Source organism: Genypterus blacodes, unplaced genomic scaffold, assembly GCF_046128005.1.
Source record: "Genypterus blacodes isolate CSIRO-AG114 ecotype Tasmania unplaced genomic scaffold, CSIRO-AGI_Gbla_v1 ptg000003l_1, whole genome shotgun sequence".
In the NCBI taxonomy this organism is placed as follows: Eukaryota; Metazoa; Chordata; class Actinopteri; order Ophidiiformes; family Ophidiidae; genus Genypterus; species Genypterus blacodes.
In genome coordinates this window covers 5,053,004-5,075,537 of record NW_027466817.1, presented here as the reverse complement: position 1 = coordinate 5,075,537, position 22,534 = coordinate 5,053,004, and the positions used below count along the sequence as shown (strand labels likewise).

The following is a 22,534-nucleotide window of genomic DNA, read 5'->3' as shown; positions in this document are numbered from 1 at the left end:
ATCAGATGTTTAACTTGTGTACCAAATGTAGGACTGATGTTTCGTTTTGTAGTGTGTTTGAACATAATCCTCTTTCATCACCACAACAGATTCCATGCAAATCAAACAAACAAACAAACACATACGCATACGCACACGCACACGCACACGCACAGGCACAGGCACAGGCACAGGCACACACACACACACACACACACACACACACTGCGGGCCATATTTTGGACATGCCCGCTCTATATAGTTGCTAAACTATGCTAAACTACTCTGAGAGAAGCCTTAGACATGTTCAGCAAAGTATTTGAAAGTAGTATGTGTCAACCTCTGAATTGTCTTACTGTTACAAACATTTACAATTTCTCACAAGAAGCCAAATCACACATTTCCAAATCATTTTGAATAGACTTCAAAACTACAAAAACTGAAACTGTTCAAAAGCCTCTTACCTGTTGCTGCCTTGCTTAAGAGTGCTGTGTCAAGTCTTGGCAGGCAGAGACAGAAGCTGTTATTCTGGTTTGCAGTGGGACCTGCTGATGTAGCTTGATGAAAGGTTTTGCTAAGATACTGATTGTTATTGTGGAACAATTCAACAAATGATTCATTGGACAAATGTATGTAAAGAATGATACCGAATAATATTACTATGACAATAACAGGATTTTAGCATTGGCATCAAGCAGGGAAAGGTCTGTTACTGCTTCAGATGACAAACTGACAACGGGAATTATATCACTCAACTGTTCAGTGGTTGAATGACTCATGAATCTACTTCTATTATTCAAATTCAAGCATGTTAGTGACCAGTGAGAAGTAAAAGATAGCTGCATGCACAAACTGTTGCAGGCGCCTCATCATTTGACAGGATTCTGTATTCTCTCCAGCAGACTGACACCAGAGATTCTTGTCTGCTCACTAATTGCATAGTGTTTCTGCAGTGGGGAGTGGAGTCAGAGGAAGTTGTGGTGTTTAGAAAATGCAAAATGAGATAATACTCTGAATGTTTCTCTTTCATCCTGTGATTGTTGTTGTTTGTTGCCAAACTTGTTTATTGGATTTTCAACAACTTGCAGACGTCAAAAATGTACTTTTTATGTTTCAGTATATAGTTTCAAGTATAACATACATCAAGAAAAACAGAACATGTATAGAATGTAGTACAAGTAATAGAAAAAGACATGATTAACATCAAAAGAAAACAAAATAACACAACACAAATAACACAAAACATACAGGTTGGTCACCAAATCATAAATAAAGGCAAATACAAAATTCACATGAAAATCTAATAAATAACATTCCAATCCCAACACAGGTACATTTAAGTGGTTAAAAACATGAACTCTTAGTCCAGAATAGTGTTAGTAATAGCCAGACCCTATCAACATACAAGATTTAAATTAAATATATTAACTGAGCTCTTTGTGTCACTTGTCTCAGCACTGCAAATATCTCAAAACATGAAAAATACAAGTGTTTGCACTTTTTGTAACAAAAAACTCAAACTAAGACAAATATACAGTAAGGAAAATGTGTACTAGGAGTGATCAACGTCTCTGTTGTAATAATTTGACTTTGACAACAAATTCTAACAGTGTCATACATTTGTTTTGATAGTAAAGGGGAGAGTTGCTTCAGGTCAAAGTAATATGCAAATTATTGTGCAGCTTTACACTAAAACATGCAGCCAAACATGTTCAGCCACATGTCTGTTGTAACATGTATCATGTTAAGACAGCATGCTGCTTACAAATGATGTTCCTGTGGATGATCTGTTGCTGATGTATTGGACAGATCAGATCAATCACCAAGTAAATTATAAACTTCCCAAACTCTACGTGAAAGACTGAAATTTATAATTATGAAAAGTAAACATATGAAAACAGTTTTGTGTACTACCTATTGCAATTTTTGTATAGTGCATATATGCAAAACACAATGAGGAATAGATAATATATATATTATGTTAGATTTACCCATAGGCTTAATAATTTTTCCACAAATATGCAATGTATGTATGCATTTGCCTGTAAGTACATGAATTACTGACTACCTGACATACTGAGGCTGCCCTGTTACCCCAAATAAAACCCAACAAAGACAGTATCATTATCTTCTGTAGCGATGATCTCATGTCGGCCATGACCCCATAAATTGACCCAGACCTTGTCGTTTTCACTCAGCTGGACCACGCTGCTGACACTGGCCACTTGGCAACATTTATCTGGCAGACTTGTGTGATAAACTGAAGCTACACTCTCGCCGTTCTTGAATATGCCACACTGAGCTCTTCCGCACACAGACATGTGCACAGTGAAGTGATACAGGCCCTCCAAAGGACAGGTGAAGACGCCTGAGTCAGGACTGTAGCCTCCTCCCTCGTTCAACAGCACGTCCACCAGCTTCAGGACGCCAGAGTGATACGGTGTGCTGCCAGCGATGTTCAGTTTGGCCGTGAAGGCAATTACTGTCCCTGTAAGGGTGATCAAACAGATTAACTCCCTAATCTGTGCATTAATGAACACATTTTCACCATTTCCCCACATAACCACTGTGACTTACTTGGCTCAGGAGTCTCAGGATCTGGATCACCACGCTTAGCTTCTGGACAGGGATCTGTCAATGATGATGATGATGATGAATAATGTTGTTATATTATAGTGTTGTGTAGTCTTTCATTTTGTAAAGGTAGAATCAAAAGGATACTGAATCTAAGTGAAATCCAATGATTGGTGTGCCGACTCCTCAACGCCACACGTACCATGATGATAGTCAGTATGAGCAATGATAAAAGTCTTTACTCACTTAATCACAGAGACTCACCTGGCTGAGGTGGAGGATCAACACGCTTTACCTCTGGAGTATCTGGACTGGGCTCTGTTGATAATGTAAAGTCAATACATTTCTGGCTGATAACTGATGATAATTACATGGGTGATGTAACTACAGGATGTTTTGTTGTAATGTTTATCACTTTCTTGCATTTCATACATAAGGTAGACTGTCGCTGACAATGATTGGAGTCAAAATGTTTGCAGGTAATGATAGTTAAAATGCACTAACCAGCTTTACCAGCCTTTCTCCCAAAGCAGCCACCCATGATGATGGTTAAATTGTCTGAAAAGGAAATCAAATTGGGAACAATATGAAGTCCAGTATGGTAGTTTGCCCTTTGGAATTTCCTGTTTCAATCACCAAAGCGAGATAAATCCATTCAACCTGATGATGTAAAAATAACTCTACAACAAGGCTTGAACAAAGTAAATACAGCAAAGAGCTCTTTACCTGCTGCAACCTTGCACCGGAGTTGTGTCTGCTCACCTCTGGCATCTTGACAGAATGGGAATTTACAAATGTGGATTTTCCGGTTTGCAAGCACTAACAGAGACTGGTACGTAAAACCCTCCGAGGTACGATCTTGCCTCGACTAGTTTTGCTACCGTTCCTATAGCCAACTTATCTTTCTGTACTATAGTATTGATCATATGAGAGGAGGTCACAAGTTTAACCTGAACATCTTATTTTATTATAAATGTGTCGCTTGTCTTTGTATACACGTGACTATATAGTGGAATTAAAATCCCTGCGTAGTGAGATGATAAGTCAAAGTCTGTGACAGCAAATAAACATTGAGTTTTTAAGATGTTTTTTTTAGAAGAAGAAGAAACACTTTATTTTGATCCCCGAAGGGAAATTCTTCTCCTCACTCAGTTTGTATGCATTGCATTATTATTATACATAACACACACACACACACACACGTAAACACCCCCATACATGTTAATAAGGTCCATATACAACAATTAATGCGGAGAGATGCTGAGTGAGGGGAGCTGCCCGGGAGCAATTTGGGGGTTAGGTACCTTGCTCAAGGGCACCTCGGCAGTGCCCAGGACATGCGCCGGCATCCCTCCAGCCACCAGCCCATCGTACATCGTTTTATGTTGGTCCTCCTGAGACTCGAACCGGCGACCCTTCAGCTACCGGCAACCCTCCAGACTGAGCCACTGCCGCCCCCAAATGTCTTATAGTCCTTAGCACCAATACCACAGCTTTTGGCGTATTTAGTACACCTGAAAAAATGTAAAGCCATGTCATTCAAAAATAGTTTGAAAAATACTTCTTATTCATAATAATGTAACACAATATTACTTATTTCATGACATTATTACTCAAATACAAGACTCAACACTCAAGCGAAGGTAGAATCAAACATATTTAGTAGAAGCAGAGTAAGATACACAGAGAATCAATTCAGAGAAATACATTACAAAACAGCGGAAACACAACTTTGAACTGGCACAGAGAGCAGGAACACATTAAACACAGCAGGGGCGGGAATGATAACGAGGAACAGGTGAAACTAATTAGGAACAGGTGAATCTAATCAGGGCGGGGCAGACAATCACACAGGTGGGCAGGAAGTAAAGTGTCCAAAACCAGAGGAGAGGTTAGTATACAAAATAAAACAGGAAACAAACAAATTAATGATGATGCAATTACAAACAAACGTAACCCAAGCAGCAGAGCAGAGCAGGACATGACAGATATAATAGTAATTCAATTTCTGTATGTAAATTAGACTGATAGAATAACTGAGTACTCAGTAGCAGTAATAGTTCTAAAAACTTGAAAAAACTAAAGATTCATATATTCCTAATTAGCTGAACCCATCAAAAGGTCAAAATACATAAAATTCATATTGATGCAAGACTATTAAAGACTACACAAATAAGAATAGGGGGAAGCTGACCTCGCTGTCCAAACCACGAGTGTGACTAAATACTTGGCTAATTAAATATTGCTTAAATGGGCTTCAGGTTTTCCAAACTATTAAAAATCTCGAATTCATTGGCGATTTCCTGTATTGCATCACTGCTTTCCACAGACATTCGGAATGCTGTGTTGCCTCCTGCTGAACCTTGTCCCCTTTTAGCCGCTGACCTCACCTACAGAAGGGATTACACATCGGCGTTGGCAGTGGTTGCTCCCTGTTATACATATATACAGTATATATATATATATATACCTTCAACCTACACTTGAGCCTTTGATCCCTGGGCTAATTCCATGAATCGTCCAAATCTAAATCCATCGCTGAAGCAACAGCGCAACGGTTGTTGAGAGAAAGAGAGAGAGGGGTGTTGATCGGACAGATGTTAAAAGGATATGAGTAGCATATGAAGCAGTGTAAAACGTGACCATTTCTGAGCAGGGAATAATTATATTGAGTCATGTTTAGCTTCCCACGGTGGGCCGTATTGTCTGTATTCCTTTAGAGATGCAACACTGTGTGCCAGCTCATCAGAGGGGACAGTCCACTGACGTCACCAGTCAGCCCCTGTAATTGAAAGAGACATTAATCCTGCTCCTCTCCAAAGCCTGGCTGTGGGGTTGGTGAGGGAGGGGAGGCATACTGTAAGAGACACAAAGGAGGGATTTGGAGACAAGGGAGCGCATGTAGTTTTTGGACTATAGCCGTACCAAACAGAGGTGCTGTCCACACTGACTGGGCACACCAGTCAGGCCTCCACCTCGTGATCCTCTGCGGACCCCCTGTTCCACTGAGGGTTCAGGATCCTCTGTCCAGGCTTTGCCCTGGAGGTCAAAAGCCTCGCTGAGTGCTCTGCAGAGGGGGAATGCTGCAGGAGCTACTCCTCTCCTCTTTCACCCCCTTTGGTTCCACCTGTGTCAGATGTGGAGGAGCCAAGCTTCGCCACTTTGGAGCTGTGTCAAGTTGGCGAGGAAATCTGCCTGACTGCAACTGATGGGTAAGAGTTTGATGAGTGAGTGTGTGTGTGTGTGTGTGTGTGTGTGTGTGTGTGTGTGTGTGTGTGTGTGTGTGTGTGTGTGTGTGTGTGTGTGTGCACTTGTGTGGGACACTTGTGTTACAGGTGTCACTCACACTAGAACTCTCTTGACAAGACTCTGTTGGGCATAATAGTAAAAACGATAAAAAAAAAATGCAACATGCAACATGAGGCTTTAATGTGATTTGTGTAGAGTTGATCTCTAGAACCACTGAAATACTCATTTCATTATTATAGTTTGTGCTGTATTTGCATCTCATGGTATTTTAATAGTTATTTATTAATCAAGCTTTACTCTTTATTCTACATAAATATGTCTTGGAGTCACATCTTCTGAGCCTAACAGTTGTCACTAGCAGGTCCTATGCAGACTTATGAACCTGGCTGTAAGAAGGTCTGACTTAAATAACAGTAATATTGGAACAGCTCTGGTATTTAGGAGAAGTCTGATGATGCCTCACTGTAGTGCGTAATAATGACGAACAGGAAACTTTGTGTGGTAACTGTAAGAAGCCCCAAGAGGTTCGTGTCTAAATTTGTTGTCTGTAACTCTGGGTTTTTCCAGGTGTGAGTAGAAGTGTGTAGTAAATGTACTGATAAAGGCATCCTTGCAATCTCTGACCTCAGGAAGCAGATAAACGAAAGCAGATGAACTAAATCAGATAAATAAAGTAGTTTCCATGATGGTAACAGCAAAATAAAACCCACACTTGTATGCTTGACTAATATCGCTTCTTATTCCTACTAATGTTATCTGTCCTGTGTATAATAACACCTTCTTGTGTGATTATTGCTCACTTAAATTTGGATGTTTGTCTGATTTCTGACTAAAAAAAAGTATTTGCAACAAAGTATGGTGTGACACAGACACTTCAAGGTTTCAATGGACATTTTATAATAATATTATTATTGTTTCTGTGACATGCAATGTATGTGGTGCAACTAAAGACTTGTTGCAGTTTGAGTGGCGATGTGCAGGTGTTAGGCCGGAGTGCATATAAGAGGGATTACTTGGAGGTTAATCTTCTTCATCATAATAGCTGCTAAATGTTTCCATCACAGGTGGCACACAAGACAAACAGCTTAGTGTGACACACTTGTCAGCAGCATCATATCAGAAATTGCATTGCAGGGTTGTGCACATTTGCAAGTGGGTCAAAAATGATCACATCCTCCCCAAGCTTATCCAATTAGACGAGCACAGGGCGTCCTCATTCTGATGGTTGGCCAACCGGGCTTTAAGGTTCCCTCATCAGTTGTTATCCTCGACGTTGAATTTAAGCATGTTGACGTGAACATTGAGCCTGGGATCCTAATGAAATCAGACAAAAACAACATATTCAGTTTGGTGGTTCAAGAGAGAAAGGGAGAGAGAGAGAGAGATAGAGAGAGAGACTTTCCAGTCAGAGTGGCCTGACCTGACCTATAAATGGTCAGTCTAGGTTGTGGGCAGAGAGGAAATTGTGCCAGCGTGAAGAGGGAACTACTGTTTTTGATGATGTCGCTGTGTTATTTATAAATTAATTGCGTGCCCCAAAAGTGTGAAGAAAAAGACAATTGACACCATGCAATCGACAACAAACATCAACACAACAACAGGCTCAGGACAGCGACACGAGGAGCAGGGACAGAAAAGCAGACCTAAGAGCAGAGGGATAAAAAGAGGATTCTGACCGAGCTCGGGTTTGTCTTAATCCTCTGTCAGATTTTCTGCAGACTGAACAGGTTGAAGTTAAGTACTGAGAAGGGCTCATACACACCCAAACGAGAAACTGCATACACACCCAAACAAGAGACTGCAACAACCAGCAACAGTTTAATCCACGCACGGAATCAATACATTTTAAAAGCATTTAAGACATAACAGTGATTATGTAAGAATTCATTGACCATGAATAGATTGTAACCGAAGGATTGTGTTCACATGAAAGCTAAAAACAGACAGTCAGCGTAATAAAAGTCACATCAGCAGAAAAAAAAGGAAGCTTCAAATTATTAAAAAATGAAGCATTTTAGATACAGGAACAACCCTCAGCTCTCTATTATAGTTTCTGGCATTTATATCATTATCCTAAGTTGCCATATCTAGACTTCCCCAAAATACAATATCTCCTATTACTAATTTGGTGTTTATGATTAGTTGTTTTGACAAGGTGACCACAAAGAGAACTGAAAGAGTTTGAACGAAACTTCAAAGTAAAGAGAAAGAAGCAGATGTATAATCATTCAAAATCCACCTACGTCTTTCTAAATAATGATATGATGTGACTGGTGGGTTATATCATTAACAGCATTCATTAACAGGGTTGTGTGTCACTGTGGCTTTGTTTTATCCGCAGGGGAATGGATGAAATAAGTGGTGAATATTTTAACACTGAAGACATTCCAAGGCAGGACGACAGGTTCCAGGTACTTTAGCACCACTGGACTGCAAATACACCTGTTACTATTGAAGTTTGCTGTAAGCCCAGTGTGTTTCTCTCTAGATCTTCCCTGACCCCATTGAGGTCGTCCTAGGTCCAGAGAGCTCTAACAACAGCCTGGGCCACTACCATGGCCAAGACCAGGACCAGGACCAGTACCAGTACCAAAAGCAGGACCTGGCGAAAGAGCGTCTGCCCTCCATTGTGGTGGAGCCCACAGAGGTGAGCGAGGTGGAGAGCGGAGAGCTGCGCTGGCCCCCGGACAACATGGACATGGAGGAGGATGAAGAGGACCTCTTCCTGGAGCAGTGTATCCCCCCAGCCAACATTGCGGACTGGGGAGAGGAGGAGAAAGAGGAGGAAGAGGAGACTTCAGTTATAATTAACCACCAGCAAGGCATGACGCTGATCGGTGAGTCAGATCAGAGTCTTGGTATTTATCTGTATTTATATTCAAAATATTAGTTCTTCAAGGAAGCAAATGATTTTCTTGGTGAAAGTGCTGAAGCAGCCGAAACAGAGACACTTCTTCTATTTCTTGCAGACCTTCAGTCGGACGCATTTAGAGATGACACCCCGATTCTTCCACCGAGCAGTGCGCCAACCCTCAACTGACTCAAGATCCAGCGAAGAAGAGTCCTTACGTCACTTCAGGAAGATACAGATCCCATGACAATAACTGGACCTCAGTTGTATTATTGTAGCATTTGGCAACCACACAGTCTAGCAGCTCACAGCAACTGAAAGTGACAGCAGTGAATTGAACTCCTACAAGGTTAAGTGGTAACAAACATATGTAACTAGTTATATTTTAGATGTAAAATGCCGTGTAACCTATACGTGCACAGAACACCGTACAAGCACGTACAGAAACTCATTTATAGATGTCAGCTGGATTAATTTGGTGACCTTCAATTGAGCAACACAGTTCCATTTCTATTTTTTTACTTTTTCCGATGCATTTTGCTGACAGTTAGTTCCACATTTCTTAGCACTTAGTTAAGTTACACGCAACACGTCATGGTAACCAATATCTTTATGTGTTTCTGTTTTTTTTTCTATAAATCTTCATTTTAATTGTTACAGATGAAAGATTTCAGATATTTGGACACCATTTTATGGTTTCTGATGACATTTACTTTCAGTATGTATTAATTAAGCGATTTGAAAACTAAATAAATGTTGGTTGTTCTCAGTATCTACTGGCTGTTTTGATCTGTCCACTTCCTGAGAGACGTTATGGGATATGACTGTGTTTAATTTTGATGATACACGAAGCTATCCTAAGAAATGGAAAGGAAATGTATGGGTAGTGTTAGATTAGATGAAACTGCTGATGATGCAATGTGTGTGTGTGTGTGTGTGTGTGTGTGTGTGTGTGCTTAAGTATAAACAGAGCTGAAAAGCAGAAGGACTGTGTTATTTCCCTTGTGCTGCAAACAGAAGACAAGACAGGATTTCTAGAGTTGTGAGTTAAAAGTTTTAGTTCAACCTTTCTTAACTATAGATGTTAAATACAGTATTTGGTGTTATTTATTTAATTGTTATAATCATTTGGACAGTATAAATTATTAAATTTGATACTTTATATTTTCATTTAAATCTAAAAATTGTAATGAAAATGAAATGAAATGAAATGAAAATGAACTTAATATTAAAATGAACATTTTGAAGAAGAAAAATTGTTTTCATCTTCAATCTATCTGAAACATTGTCATTTTTTTCCATTTGCACTCCAGCCTGTACCAACCATGGATGAGTTTATTTTCGATTACAATGATACAGACTATAATTTCACTTTCCCCGACTATGATAACACGGTGACCCCTGAGATTCAGCCCATCCAGATCGTGTCTCTAGTTTGCTACGGCCTGGTGTTCCTGCTGGGTGTTCCTGGAAATGGAATCGTGGTTTGGGTGACAGGTTTCCGCATGGCCCGATCAGTCACCTCCATGTGGTTCCTCAACCTGGCCTTGGCTGATCTTCTGTGCTGCCTCTCCCTCCCTCTGCTCATGATCCCTCTGGCCCATGATGACCATTGGCACTTTGGTCCACTGGGCTGCACGCTGATCAAAGGCCTGTTTTACCTGGTGATGTACTGCAGTGTCCTCCAGCTGGTTTTCATCAGTGTAGATCGGTGTCTGCTGGTCAGCAAACCCATCTGGTGTCAGAACCACAGACGTCCACGGCAGGCCGTCGTGGTGTGTGTGGGTGTCTGGTTCCTGGCCCTGCTGGGGAGCATCCCCCAGTTCGTCTACGCTAAGGAAATCACGGTGGGTGACAAGAAGCGGGAGTGCGTGTCACATTATACTGTACGCAGCGCCTGGCTCGTCACCTCCTTCCGCTTCTTCCTTGGATTCCTGCTTCCTTTCATAGTGATTGTAGCCTGCCACATAATTGTGTACAACAGAGCACAGGGCGGGCTGTCCAGTGGGGCCCGTGGGGCTCGAGGTCCCAAGCGTACATTCAGGATCATCGTTGCCGTCGTGCTAAGCTTCTTCCTCTGTTGGCTCCCACTGCACATTGTGGACTTCCTGATTTTGGTTACCCCTCGTAGTTCCCAACACAGTCCGAAAGTTTACCTGGCCCAGGTTCTGTCTGTCTGTCTGGCGTATTTCAACAGCTGTCTCAACCCGTTTCTCTATGTGTGTCTGGGCCGCGGCTTTAAGGACAGCATGAACCGCTCCCTGCGCAGCCTCTTCAACTTCATCAGTGAAGATCCTACAACCAGGATAAGTGTCATTAATAATGACACCAAGAGCACCAGCAGTGGAAAAGAGACGAGTAGAATCTGATGCTGTATGAACTCTGTGTGTTATGTCAGTCTAAGTGCCTGTGCTAAAAATCGGGACCACCTTGATTGTTTGATTGTTATTTCTCAAAAAGCCCCGAGAGAGAAAGTATGTCACTTTTAAATCTGCACCTCAAAGTTTGTCTGTACTGCTGTTTTTAGTGAATGTGAGTGTTGCTCCACAGGATCTATTAGTCAACAGTAAAAAGTGTAGTCTTATGCAACTTAACTCTTAAATCATCGGAAATAGTTGCATACTAATTTAGAAACGTATACTGGATTTTGAAAGACTTCTACTTCTACCAAGGAGGTTGTGTTTTGACAATATCTCATGCACTGTGTCAAATATTCATAAGCCACACAACTAGTGTTATAGCTGCATTACTACATGAGAATATGTGGTGTGTTGAAGAGGTTCAGAACATCCGGTACGATAAAAAAAAACTTGTGGTCAAAAGATAAACTGTGGTTTTAAAGCGATGGCATGATAATGACATTATGGATATTGCACTCAGGAAAGAATTTTGTGTCAATTTCTTAGAACCAGAACAAACAAAAATGTCAAAAATGTAAATATTTTTTCTTAATGGACACTTCTGATGAAAGAAACTGTTAATGTTAAAGAATGTTAGACTGTCACTTCTGTCTGTGTATAAAGCAAATAATCATGTCATATAATAATAGATATTACAACAATAAAGATTTGGAATGAGGTGTTTGCTCACTGAAGACAGGAGTTGCTTGAGGAGACGAGAGGGGCGGCACTGGAATTGGAATCAGGTTAGAGTGCAGCTGATGGAGGAGAAGAGAGAAACTAAGGGAGGACAGTGTGTGTGTGTGTGTGTGTGTGTGTGTGTCAGGAGGCAAAAGAACACAACAATTTATTCATTCTTTTATATGTGTTGCCTATTTTTCTCTACTTTCTTGTCTTATGTGAGGAACTAAACTCCACAACAACTCTAAATCCTTAATGTGACTGAAAGCAGTTCCATATACCCACCACAAGAGGGAGCCACACGCGCCTACATATCTCTGGTGGAAAGCAATTGGTAGAGAAGAAATGGAATCAAAACTTAGCCTCATTTGTATGTATGTTACATAATTGCAGCTCATGTTTCCCAGCGTGTCTTCAAAGGCCCATGATATGTGAAATGAAACACCAATACTGATGACAGTGATGTGCACCGTGTGACCAGCTGATCAAACAGTATAAGAATGTAAACAACAAACAAAAGACATTTATGATTCTTCACGAATTTAAGAGCAAAGCATTCTTTATTTACAAACTACATTCATCCCAAACAAGGCCACGTGATGGTATACACATAGATTTACAGGAGTGTTTGGCCTGTGTGTCAGTGTTTCAGTGACTCAGTGCTCTCATACTGTATGTACCTGCATGCATGTATGTACATCGGTCTAAACCCTATTCTGAAGCTAACACACACACACACACACACACACACACACACCCACCATTCAAGCTCAATGGCCCCCAGTGACGCTTGTAAAGCAGCTGGCAGGAGGAAGAGGAGGAGGAGGAGGAGGAGGAGAGGTAGTGGCCATGTTGGCAGGCATGTTGGCCCAGTTTGTCTCAGGCTCAGAACTTATTCAGATGTGCTTGTATTTGCCTGTTTCTACACTGTGTGAATACTGAAAATCACCCGCGGTGCCTGGAAGGTTAGCCTAGTAATCTACTGGCAATTACGCCTGAAAAGACCTTAAGAAGTGACAGCACAGCCGACCAATTAACTACAACATGATCCATGTCAACATGTTATGAGCTGGCAGTGTTAAAACAGAACATGGCTCATTAGTGGAGAGCTGTCAGCCATGAGATCAATCTAACCAGATGCTACTGACAGAAGATCTGGATCAGACTTTCGATCATTTCCATCCCCGGACACTCCTGTTCATTAAGAAGATAAGCAGAGGTAGGTAGAGCACAAAGACCGGTTCTGTTAACGTACTGATCGAAAGTGAGCGAGAGGAGCAGCCGCGATGTTTCTCTGACACTGCAGCCGAATCCTGCAGGTCTGAAACAGTTTCCATCGTGTTCTCACACAGTAGTCATCACTTTTAGGGATCCTGAGCGGAATCGGAGGATCTTCTTCTTGAGTGCGTGGGAGGCTTTGATTTTGACAAAGGCCTTTGGCTGTGAGGGGGCTTTGGCAGAGGCCTGTGCTGAGGGCGAGGATGAGGAGGAGGAAGAGGCGAGGCGGGGCGGCAGCTGCTGGGGCCACACCAGACCACCGCTCTCGTCCGAGTCGCTGGACAGCGAGCTGGAGACTGGGGAGTAGACCTCGCTCATGCTGGACTCGGACTCGGCAGGGGCAGCGGCGCCGTAGCCCTCCTCCGCCTGGCAGAGAGGCGCTCTCTCTGGGCAGTCGGGGTGGCGAGGCTGGGCGTGCTGGTAATGATGGTGGTGGTAACTCTGCAGCTGTGTGCTGGGGCAGGGATGGCCGTGGCGAGCCCGTCGAGGTGGTCGCTTCTGCGCTTGCCCCGCGTGAGTCTCTCCCTCGTCCTGGCTGAGCTCCAGGTTGGAGCACCATCGTCGGTGCCCGCTGTTTCCACTGCTGCCGCCCGCCTGCAGCCCGGCGGCAGCGGCGGCATGTCTTTGGTTCTGAGCCTGATCCCCTTTGCCTTGGTGCCTCTCCGTGGTGCTGTACCTGCGCTCCGGGAGCCCTCGCTGGCCGAGGAGGCTGTTTTCTGATTGGGATCGATTGGTCTTACTGCTGGATTTCTTGGATCTCTGTCGATCGCTGTGTCCCTTCTTCGAGGTTCTGGGCTTGGAGTTTGGAGGGTCAGCAGAGGTCAGCACTTGGTTTGGCCCAGGCGGCTCTGGGTTGTAGTGTCTGGGGGTGCGCACAGGGGCGTGGCAGCCTTGGCCTGGGATATAGTGAGCATTGACTAGGTTGTGCTTGTGTTGTGTAGGGGGCTGGGGGTGCATATAATGCTGGGGGGATGGGGGCTGACAGCAAAGGTCAAGAGCTCCAACACCACATTTGGGGTCCTGTGAGGTCAGAGGTGAAGGCAGCCTCCCAGCCAGGGAGTGTGGCCTGGACTGGGGGTAGGGTAGAGCCAGATAGCAGTCCTCTTCGAAAGACGGGATCTCCCCTCCGCAGACGTCACCCTCCAGCAGGTCGCAACCCCAGCTTTGGCTCTTTGGGTTTAACGAAAGGTTGACATGGGGGTCAGGAAGCTCAGCGGTAAGAGAAGGGGTTCTCCTGTGCAGGGTGCTCTGTCTGGAGGGGCAGTACCCGGGATCCAGGCACAGGTTGGTGCGAGGTTGACACGGCCGCAGCGAGAGGGCGTGCCGCTGGACCAGACTCAGGATGTAACCCTCCACCCTCACGGCCTGCTCGTAGTCCTCTTCGCTGACCAGCTGGTCCTCTGCGGCCTGCTGGAGGTCGGCCCTGCTGAGGTCCCACTGCCACGCGTCCGCCCCTGTGCCCTCCTCAGCGATGCCCTCCAGAGGCGGGTAAGGGGCGGAGAAAGAGCGCGGTAGGGTGGTGCGAGTCACCGGCACGTCCAGATCTGCAGCGTGCATTTGAGGGTCTCCTAACCACACAAAACAAACACAATGAAAAGGATCCTAGACATGACGAGTCCTTCATCTTGTAGATTTAAATTCAGATTGACTGATTCAGACTCTTTACGCAAAGATTTCATCTGCTAGATTTACACAAACAGCATCATTCATTTCTTGCATCGACTGGAACTAAATCCAAAACATTCCGAAAGTAATTCCCATTTTTTTGTTCCATCCCGGCTGGTTTTCCTTACCCACAGACTTGGGCCTGTCATTGCTGTTAGCCCAGGAGGAAGAGGAGGAGCTACTCTCTGCAGGCTCCGCCGAACAAGAGCGTCCTTTTGGAGACTGGCCCTCACTTGACTCATAGAAGCCTGAGAAAACAAGTATACAAACGCACAACGCCACAGGGGCAAAGAAGAAGAGAGAGAGAGAGAGAGAGAGAGTGAGTTCACATCACAGATAATTATTCAGTCTAACTATGCTTGCGGTGGAAACCCATTTGAAACGTCTCACTGCGTTTCACAAATAGGCCAAAAAGCTAAATTACAAGCGAGTGGGGCATGAACAAACAAGCAGAAATGTCAAACTCATTAAAAGCCACAAAACCCACACACGGTTACATTGTAGCTTAAAAATGACGACATTACGCACAAAAGCTCCATTGAATAGTAAGTTAATCACAAAGCCTGTGTTTCATTTAAAAAAAAGGCCTTAATTACACGCATGTCAGAACTGTGATGGAATAAAAAGGTTTTTTGAAACTCGGCTGCTCAAGTACCAGAGCTGGGTCGACTGTCTGCCGGGTCTGCTTGGACGCCATCGTAGCCGCCGCCGCCGCCGTCGTCCGTGTCGATCCTCAGCTCACCCACCTGCTGCTCCAATGCCTGCATCAGCCCCCACGGGGAACTCTGGAGAGCACTCTGACACACACACACACACAGTCAAGTAATTGATAAGTAGGTGGTAAGAATGAATAATAAGTCATTTCAACAACAAAGCGACGATTTCAATGTTGGGCGCGATTTAATGAGTAGTTTTGCTGAAGTGGAAGTGCAGCTGCGAATCGTTAAGGCTTGATTGAGCCGCACACAGACTGTGGGAGAATCATCAATCACCTGCGGAGAGAAGTGACACCAGTGTGTGTGTGTGGCTCTGTGCAGATAAAGGCATGAATGTGTGTCTGTTATGTAAAATGGCCGAAATGTCGTTTAGGGATGATGGGATTCTTTATTTTTGTGTTGGATCTGTAAGGACTCATTCATTCTCAGTGAAGCTGGAGGTGCAACAGCTTTAGCTTCAGCACGTCCGTCGTTGTTACCGGACCGACTTATGTAAGCAAGCTTTCATAAGAAGCAGTCAGCTGGGATATGAATAATTCACAGTTCTGGTAAACACACACACCACAGGGCTGCTCTTTTATGTCGGTAGGGGGTACACACAGACACACACACAGACACACAGATACACACACGCAATGACTAAGACAGTGAAACTGGTTATTTCAGCGCATCCAGCCAGACAATATTCGATGGATGTCAAGATCACGTGACACACACACACACACACACCTACATCAGCAGATACATGTATGCAAGCTTCACCCTATTGGCTGATCACACACACACACACACACAAACAAATAAACACACACACACTCCAGGCCATAGTGCTGACACTATGCGCTCATTAAGGGATCTTCATTAGCGGAAGATTGAGCGACGTGACATTTTGTTCTACAAGCGTCCACACTTTCTGTCCTAATATAGCTGCTGCCTGCCTGCCTGTCTGCCTGTCTGCCTGTCTGTCTGTCTGTCTGTCTGTCTGTCTGTCTGTCTGTCTGTCTCTGTAACACTTGTGGACACATAGCAGTCTGATTTGCACATCTATGTTCAGATAATCAGTAAAATAGGAGAAATATTAGTTATGATAGTGACAAAAAAGACAATATTGGCCAGCATCATAAGGCTTCAGTTCTTCATGATGGTGTGTAAACCTCCATCCATACAGGCTGCACAGGCTTGTATGACCCTAAAACTCCCAGCATTGCGATTGTAGAAATGAGTAATAAACATAATAAAGCTTGTTCCGTGTGATGAGACATAAACGTCCCCGTAGGAGACAGTAAATACAGGCGAGGACGGGTTCCTCTGGTCGGTGTGGAGCTCTGATTTCTTTGTCTGGCAGACTAATGTGGAGACAAAGCAGATGCTGTTAAATGGAGGCAATTGACCCGAGCTAACCTCCGCTTCCCTCGCAACCTGCGTCGCACAAAAGCGACCCGCGATTGCTTTTGTCCTCACAAGGGTGCTCATTGTCTTTAGCGTAAACAAAGCGTCCGGCGTCGCTACATCAATACTACGGCTTGTGTGGGAGAGAAATGAAGAGACGGAGGAGCTTTGTTTCTGCTGTGGGAGGTGAGGATGAAGCTGGGAGGAGGAGGAGGAGGAGGGAGAGAATTGCAAATCAAATAATCAATGATGCACTTTCACAAAATTGATTGTTTGCCTCCTTTGAGGCCGCAGAAGGAAAGAAGGCCGCTGATTGTTTCCCTATAATGACACAGAAAGCACACAAAGCTTTGTGGAACCCACAAACCAAACCGACTCGCTCTAAACCGCAACCCTAGAGCTCCGTCCTTTCTGCCTTTGGAGCAGGTCCAGGTTAGAGACGAGGCTGCTCTTTGATTGTGCTGTATTATTAATGGTCCCACGCTGGCTGCCTGACACTCTGCACACTGTATCATTACTGTTTTACTGCATCCTCTGCCTGGGGCTGATGTGGGGGGATGGTGGGAGACGGGAAGGACGGTGCAGCCGGCTTCACCTCACCGTTAAGCTGTTAGGTGCTGGGTGTGCAACACAGCGGGACACCCCCTGCTCTCTGTTGTGAAGCCAGACTTACCTGGTGAATTGCAGTGACCTCCTCTGCGACTGATCTCACTCGGGCTCAGGCCATTCTCAGAAAATGCCGTTCACTTAGGGGTTTTTCTGGAGTAAATGGCTCTGGGCTGGTGCGAGGAGGGTTCCAGTCCCCTGCTGAAGGCTTCGGACACGTGACAGGAGAGGACGTAAAAATCTATGGAGTGGGACACACAGGGCTGAGCCGCACTGCTGGACCCTCTATAATTAAAGCGCTGTTGTGACTGGCTCCACAGAGAGGGAGGCTGTGGGTGGCCGGGAAACTGCTGCACTCACACACTCTCACACACACACACACACCCTGCCCCCACTTCTAATGCTTTCCTACCCACTTACCCACCTACCCACCTAAATTTTTTTAATTTACCCTAAATTCAAATTACACAGACGCTGCATTTGGGACTCATTCATTACGTCGTGCATGGTTGCTTGTAATCGCGGCAGCAGCCAGGATGTGAATGGAGCCACTGACATCTCAGGGTGCAGCTTTGTGCAAGAGCGCATGTGTGTGTGTGCAGGTACGATCTGTGTGTATTTTCCTGTGTGTGTGTGTGTGTGGGTGCAGATATTTTCATCGTCTATTCCACGGAAACGTTCCAAATAGCCGGAACAAAGGGAAGGAAATCCTCCAGTGATCCATTCCAGTGATCGGTCACTGCTGCCTGGGTCTCTCTGCTATACTCTCACTAATGATGTGGTGCTATGTCAACACAAGGACACACACACACACAATGTCATAAACGCAGGATGGACCTGGCCAATCTAGGGAGACGCAATCACTGCACTTACATTTGTCTATGTCCTCTATGTCATACTGGAACACAATTCATACACATTCTTGCCATCTCTCTTCACACACACACACACACACACACACACACACACACACACACAAACACACACACACACACACACACACAGCAGGGTGGCCCACGGTGAGGTCAGAGCTGTGTGCTTTCCCAGCTGCTGTCTGGCGTCCCATTGCTGTCAACACCTCGAACTGCTGCACACTGTATAGAGGAGGAAAGTCTGGGGGCCACATTCTAACATGGTCAAAGGGAACTACACTACATTATACACACACACACACACACATACACAAATACACACATACACAGAGAGTCTCATGGGTCACTTGTTTCTGTGTCATACATTTTGGAGGCTTTAACCTACATGCATAGATGAGGTTGGGGATTTGGATCAGACACAGATGGTGACCTGATATTTTTTTGGAAGGCTCAATTTCTAAGACTTCAATTACAGTCGTGTGAGGCCAAATCTCCGTGCGCCAATCTCTCGGGAATTTCCTGTGTAATTACTTGCACGCTCGAATAAGCATAGCAGTTAATAAACATCGATCCAATGATGGGCTGCTGGAAAAATGAAAACAGAGAGATGTGTGTGTTTGTGTGTGCGTGTGTGTGTGTCCCACCCCCCTCCCTTTGGCGTGGCCTTGGAAGGAGTGTGTGATGTGGAACGTTGACAGCTCCACCATGGGAAACGCACATTTCCTGGACCGGTTGTGTTACACTGGCAGCGCTTCAGCTCTAATTCTCTAGTTGTTTGGCTTGATCTTGAGCTTCTAACGGAATAAGAAGCTACAACACAGTCACACACACACACTCACACACAAGTTTGGAAACGTAAACACTAAAATATGGTCACTTGTTCCCAAATCCCACTGATACGGATGTGTGAGGAGAACCCGTGAGCCCTTGTTCCTCTCACTGTGCAGCACCAGGGGCCTCGGTCAGCATCATTAGTATTCCGCTCCATATGCGCCTATTGTTAGGGCGGAGAAGGAGGAGGAGGAGGGAGGAGGGTGGAGAGAAGGAGGTGTGAAGAGGAGGCGGCTGATTTAATTTCTTTTTCACCCTCTTTTACAATGGCTCTCTATTCTGGCCATGTTGAGACAACACCAGGAGCACTGGAGAGCAGCAGCCAGGAGGAATCAGAGACCATCAAAGCAAAAAGAACATCAACAGCAGGTTCTTTAAGTGGATGAAATAATCATTTTAGATAGAAAAATATAATCTATATTTGTGATGATGAAGCAGTGTAAAACTTCACATAAGAGGATAGTCCCAACAAACGTTTTCAGTTTAGAAACAAATAGTTGAATACAAAATTGAATAATATTCTCCTGTGAGTTCTGACATAGTGACACGTCTTGTACTGCCATGAGCACTATTATGTGATCATTACCACATCAAAAATGGAAGCTGCAGCAAGAACCTGCAGGCTGAACATAATCAAAACGAATAATTCATCCTTTTATGATCTCTCAGGACACAAATAAGAGCTTGTTAAGTAGTAAAAGCTACAAAAGTGCCCGATCAGGGAACAATGGGCCATTAAATAGTGGGCCTATGCCACAAGCGGCGGCTGCTCCACCCCCTGATTTGGTCGCCCAACGGCATAAATCTCAAGCCAAAGGATGGAAACACGTTCCATCTTTTCAAACACGGAGACTATCAATCAACTTGAGTAACTTTTCTTGCAGATCGAGGTCATCTGCACACAAAAGGCGCAGGAGTCCATCTAACGGTCACGCTGATCACAATAACAGCCTGCAATTTGAACATAAAGTATATCTAAAATGGGATTTGAGGGTAAAGTTCTTACCAGCTGACGCCTGAGTGTCAAGTTCTCCTGCCCCCAGGTGCTGAACAGCTCGCCCAGCTCGCCCCTGCTCGGGTCCCGAGAGAGCGGGTCTCCCAGCGCCAGCGCCCCGAGGACCAGACATTCCTGTCTCTGCTTGCGGAGCTCCAGCTCGCACAGCCCGGCCAGACTCGCCTCCAGCCGCTCCTTGGTCCGGCTGCGCTCCACGGTCACCGGGAAGGAGAACGCGCGGTGCATGCCACAAACCTGCTGCCCCGCCTCCCGACCACCACCACCGACACAAAACTACGATCCAGGCTTTGCAGAAAAATACAAATATATTGTCAAAACTTCCTCTAATATTCTGCAGGAGGGGCTACTTTCGCTAAAAAAAGAGCCATGTCGGCTTCCGTCGCTTGTTGTGGTCAGCGTGCTTTCCCACACCATCGATGCGCTTTAACGTTCGCTATTTCGCAGCTGTCAAACGAGCGCGCGGTGGCTCCGCCCTCCGCCTGCAGCCACGCCCCCCACACCCACCTAGTGCAAAGCCAGCCTGAGCCACCATTGGTCGACAGAGGAAACAATGTCCCGCCCCCCTCGTTTTGATTCATTACTCTGACCTCGCCCATCTTCATGGAGCACCTCAGCAGGGATAGTTATTAATGGGAGTGTGTGGAGCACCGAGGGGCTGCAGGTTCACACACACGCACGCACGCACGCACGCACCCACCTTCACACACAGTACATCAAAGATATCCACATAATGAACTGAACCTGTCTCTCATTCTTCTATAAATTTGGAATGGAATGAATAATGAAACTATATTTATTCATGGAAAATGTTGAGTTATGTTTGCTTGTGTGTCATCAGCTCAAGCAGATTGGGTTCGCCTATGCTCGGAATTTTGATGTAGATCAAAACACATTTGATGACCATTGATGGAGAAATCCAAATCCAGTGTTTCGCCACTGTGTTCATGCAAAAACACATTTTAATTTAAGTGGCCTCTTTGTTTCTTTTCTTGATGTCTGTTTCAGGTTTAATGCTCCTGCTTCCTCTCAAATTTCACTTCCTGAATTTATATTTCTTAATTTTGTTATTTAAAGACTCAACTGACTTTCTTATCCCATTTTACTACTTATACCCTCCATCATGTTGATTTAGATATTATGTATGATATGAATCAATATATTTCATAAATTGCACATGTATATACATAACATATACTTGAACTACATACAATGATTGAATGAATTGACACAGTAGTGATGAGTAAACACAAGGATTAGTAGTAAAGGAGAACATAACTCTATTCTACAGTAGCAGTGGTCTTGTTATCATATAAGCCTCTTCTCTGCATATACAGCAGAAAAGCTTTGCTCCCAAAATAACAATGCTTTTAATACATGACATGAATATTTCAAAATCTGTAGATGTTATTTTTTATTTCACTTTTTAAAGTGCAGGAACAGATGAATATTTCATCACGAGCCTGAGGTTATACAATTCCTCTGTCATCATCTTCTGAGGTCATACACAGTATCTAAGCAGGAGCACATGAGCTGTAACATGAGATTGCTAGGGTTGCTACACAATTCATTAAATGACTGAAATGACTAAACCTTCAAACATAAGGCATAAATGCTATCATTTATTCATTATCTCTGCATTTTAATGGGCCCTTTAAATCTGTGATTGTCTCAAATTTTACTCAGCCAGCAGCATTTGGGAACAGGTCACTTAAATTCATTTTCTCTTATTGCAATGTTTGATCATAAATGAAATATTAGACTGGGGACATTAGTTTCTTATTCAATGCACATTCCACCTTAATAAAGAAAAGTTAAGGTGTTAGGTTTGCTTTAGGTCTCACTTCCCCACATGAATGCAAATGTTCAGAATAAAACACTCTTTTAGCATCTGCTGCATCCCTGTCGTGCAACATGCATGTACCCATATAAGCAGTGACTAAGGTTTGGATGTGAGTCATAATGCGTCAGGCATTAAAGTTTGGGGAATCCAACACCTGCAACCAGCGAAGCCAAACAAATCTCAAGTCTCATCTGCATTCAAGGGATTAAGGATAAACTTGAGAGAGGAAAATGTGGTTTGTTCAATACTTTTATTATCTTTCCATCTCTAATTCACATAAACCAGAAAGCCACTTTCATCTCCAGTCTCTCTATGAGGCAAAATCATCAGCAAGTCAACACCCACGCGCAGCGCAGGTTAGATTCTTTTGTCAGTGTGTGTGTGTGTCACACTGCAGATATACACAACATATACTTACAGTATATAGATCTCATGTATAAATTTCACTAAAATTCTCTCTCGAGATCAAAACATTTTCTAAAAAAACAGACAGTAGAATTCTTTTTCAACAGAACTACACCAGTACACATTTAATCAATACACACTCGAAGAAGAGCATTTGCTATGAGTTTGATCAGTAGTCATTTTT

The 22,534-nt window shown here is 44.0% G+C and overlaps 4 protein-coding genes across 4 annotated transcripts; 2 read left to right on the top strand and 2 right to left on the bottom strand.

Moving 5' to 3' along the window:
* Positions 1-1,075: 1,075 nt before the first annotated feature.
* On the bottom strand, positions 1,076-3,325 carry LOC142992852 (complement C1q and tumor necrosis factor-related protein 9A-like). Its single transcript, XM_076143379.1, has 5 exons — positions 3,280-3,325; positions 3,058-3,111; positions 2,818-2,871; positions 2,557-2,610; positions 1,076-2,467 (listed from the first exon to the last, which is right to left on the bottom strand). Exons 2-5 carry the CDS (start codon positions 3,092-3,094, stop codon positions 2,070-2,072), a joined length of 543 nt encoding a protein of 180 aa, XP_075999494.1. The 5' UTR covers positions 3,095-3,111; positions 3,280-3,325; the 3' UTR covers positions 1,076-2,069.
* A 4,540-nt stretch (positions 3,326-7,865) lies between these two features.
* On the top strand, positions 7,866-9,523 carry lbhl (LBH regulator of WNT signaling pathway, like). Its single transcript, XM_076145120.1, has 3 exons — positions 7,866-8,213; positions 8,291-8,639; positions 8,772-9,523. The coding sequence occupies exons 1-3, from the start codon at positions 8,148-8,150 to the stop codon at positions 8,840-8,842; spliced, it is 486 nt and encodes a 161-aa protein (XP_076001235.1). The 5' UTR covers positions 7,866-8,147; the 3' UTR covers positions 8,843-9,523.
* Positions 9,524-9,607: 84 nt separating this feature from the next.
* c5ar1 (complement C5a receptor 1) lies at positions 9,608-11,547 on the top strand. The gene is made up of 2 exons (XM_076145109.1): positions 9,608-9,695; positions 9,967-11,547. Exon 2 carries the CDS (start codon positions 9,979-9,981, stop codon positions 11,020-11,022), a length of 1,044 nt encoding a protein of 347 aa, XP_076001224.1. The 5' UTR covers positions 9,608-9,695; positions 9,967-9,978; the 3' UTR covers positions 11,023-11,547.
* A 751-nt stretch (positions 11,548-12,298) lies between these two features.
* On the bottom strand, positions 12,299-20,510 carry LOC142992920 (dapper homolog 3-like). The gene is made up of 4 exons (XM_076143483.1): positions 20,097-20,510; positions 15,332-15,473; positions 14,805-14,924; positions 12,299-14,579 (listed from the first exon to the last, which is right to left on the bottom strand). Exons 1-4 carry the CDS (start codon positions 20,328-20,330, stop codon positions 13,078-13,080), a joined length of 1,998 nt encoding a protein of 665 aa, XP_075999598.1. The 5' UTR covers positions 20,331-20,510; the 3' UTR covers positions 12,299-13,077.
* Positions 20,511-22,534: the final 2,024 nt, after the last annotated feature.

Excerpts from the sequence above, each read along its gene's own strand:
- c5ar1 (XM_076145109.1), top strand. The coding sequence starts at position 9,979 with ATGGATGAGTTTATTTTCGATTACAATGATACAGACTATAATTTCACT.
- lbhl (XM_076145120.1), top strand. The coding sequence starts at position 8,148 with ATGGATGAAATAAGTGGTGAATATTTTAACACTGAAGACATTCCAAGG. Across the intron at positions 8,214-8,290 it reads GGCAGGACGACAGGTTCCAG|ATCTTCCCTGACCCCATTGA; the intron begins GTACTTTAGCAC and ends GTTTCTCTCTAG. Across the intron at positions 8,640-8,771 it reads GCAAGGCATGACGCTGATCG|ACCTTCAGTCGGACGCATTT; the intron begins GTGAGTCAGATC and ends TATTTCTTGCAG.
- LOC142992920 (XM_076143483.1), bottom strand. The coding sequence starts at position 20,330 with ATGCACCGCGCGTTCTCCTTCCCGGTGACCGTGGAGCGCAGCCGGACC. Across the intron at positions 15,474-20,096 it reads TGACACTCAGGCGTCAGCTG|AGTGCTCTCCAGAGTTCCCC; the intron begins GTAAGAACTTTA and ends TGTGTGTGTCAG. Across the intron at positions 14,925-15,331 it reads AGACAGTCGACCCAGCTCTG|GCTTCTATGAGTCAAGTGAG; the intron begins GTACTTGAGCAG and ends TTGTTTTCTCAG.
- LOC142992852 (XM_076143379.1), bottom strand. The coding sequence starts at position 3,094 with ATGGGTGGCTGCTTTGGGAGAAAGGCTGGTAAAGCTG. Across the intron at positions 2,872-3,057 it reads GAGAAAGGCTGGTAAAGCTG|AGCCCAGTCCAGATACTCCA; the intron begins GTTAGTGCATTT and ends CATTATCAACAG. Across the intron at positions 2,611-2,817 it reads TGATCCTCCACCTCAGCCAG|ATCCCTGTCCAGAAGCTAAG; the intron begins GTGAGTCTCTGT and ends CATCATTGACAG.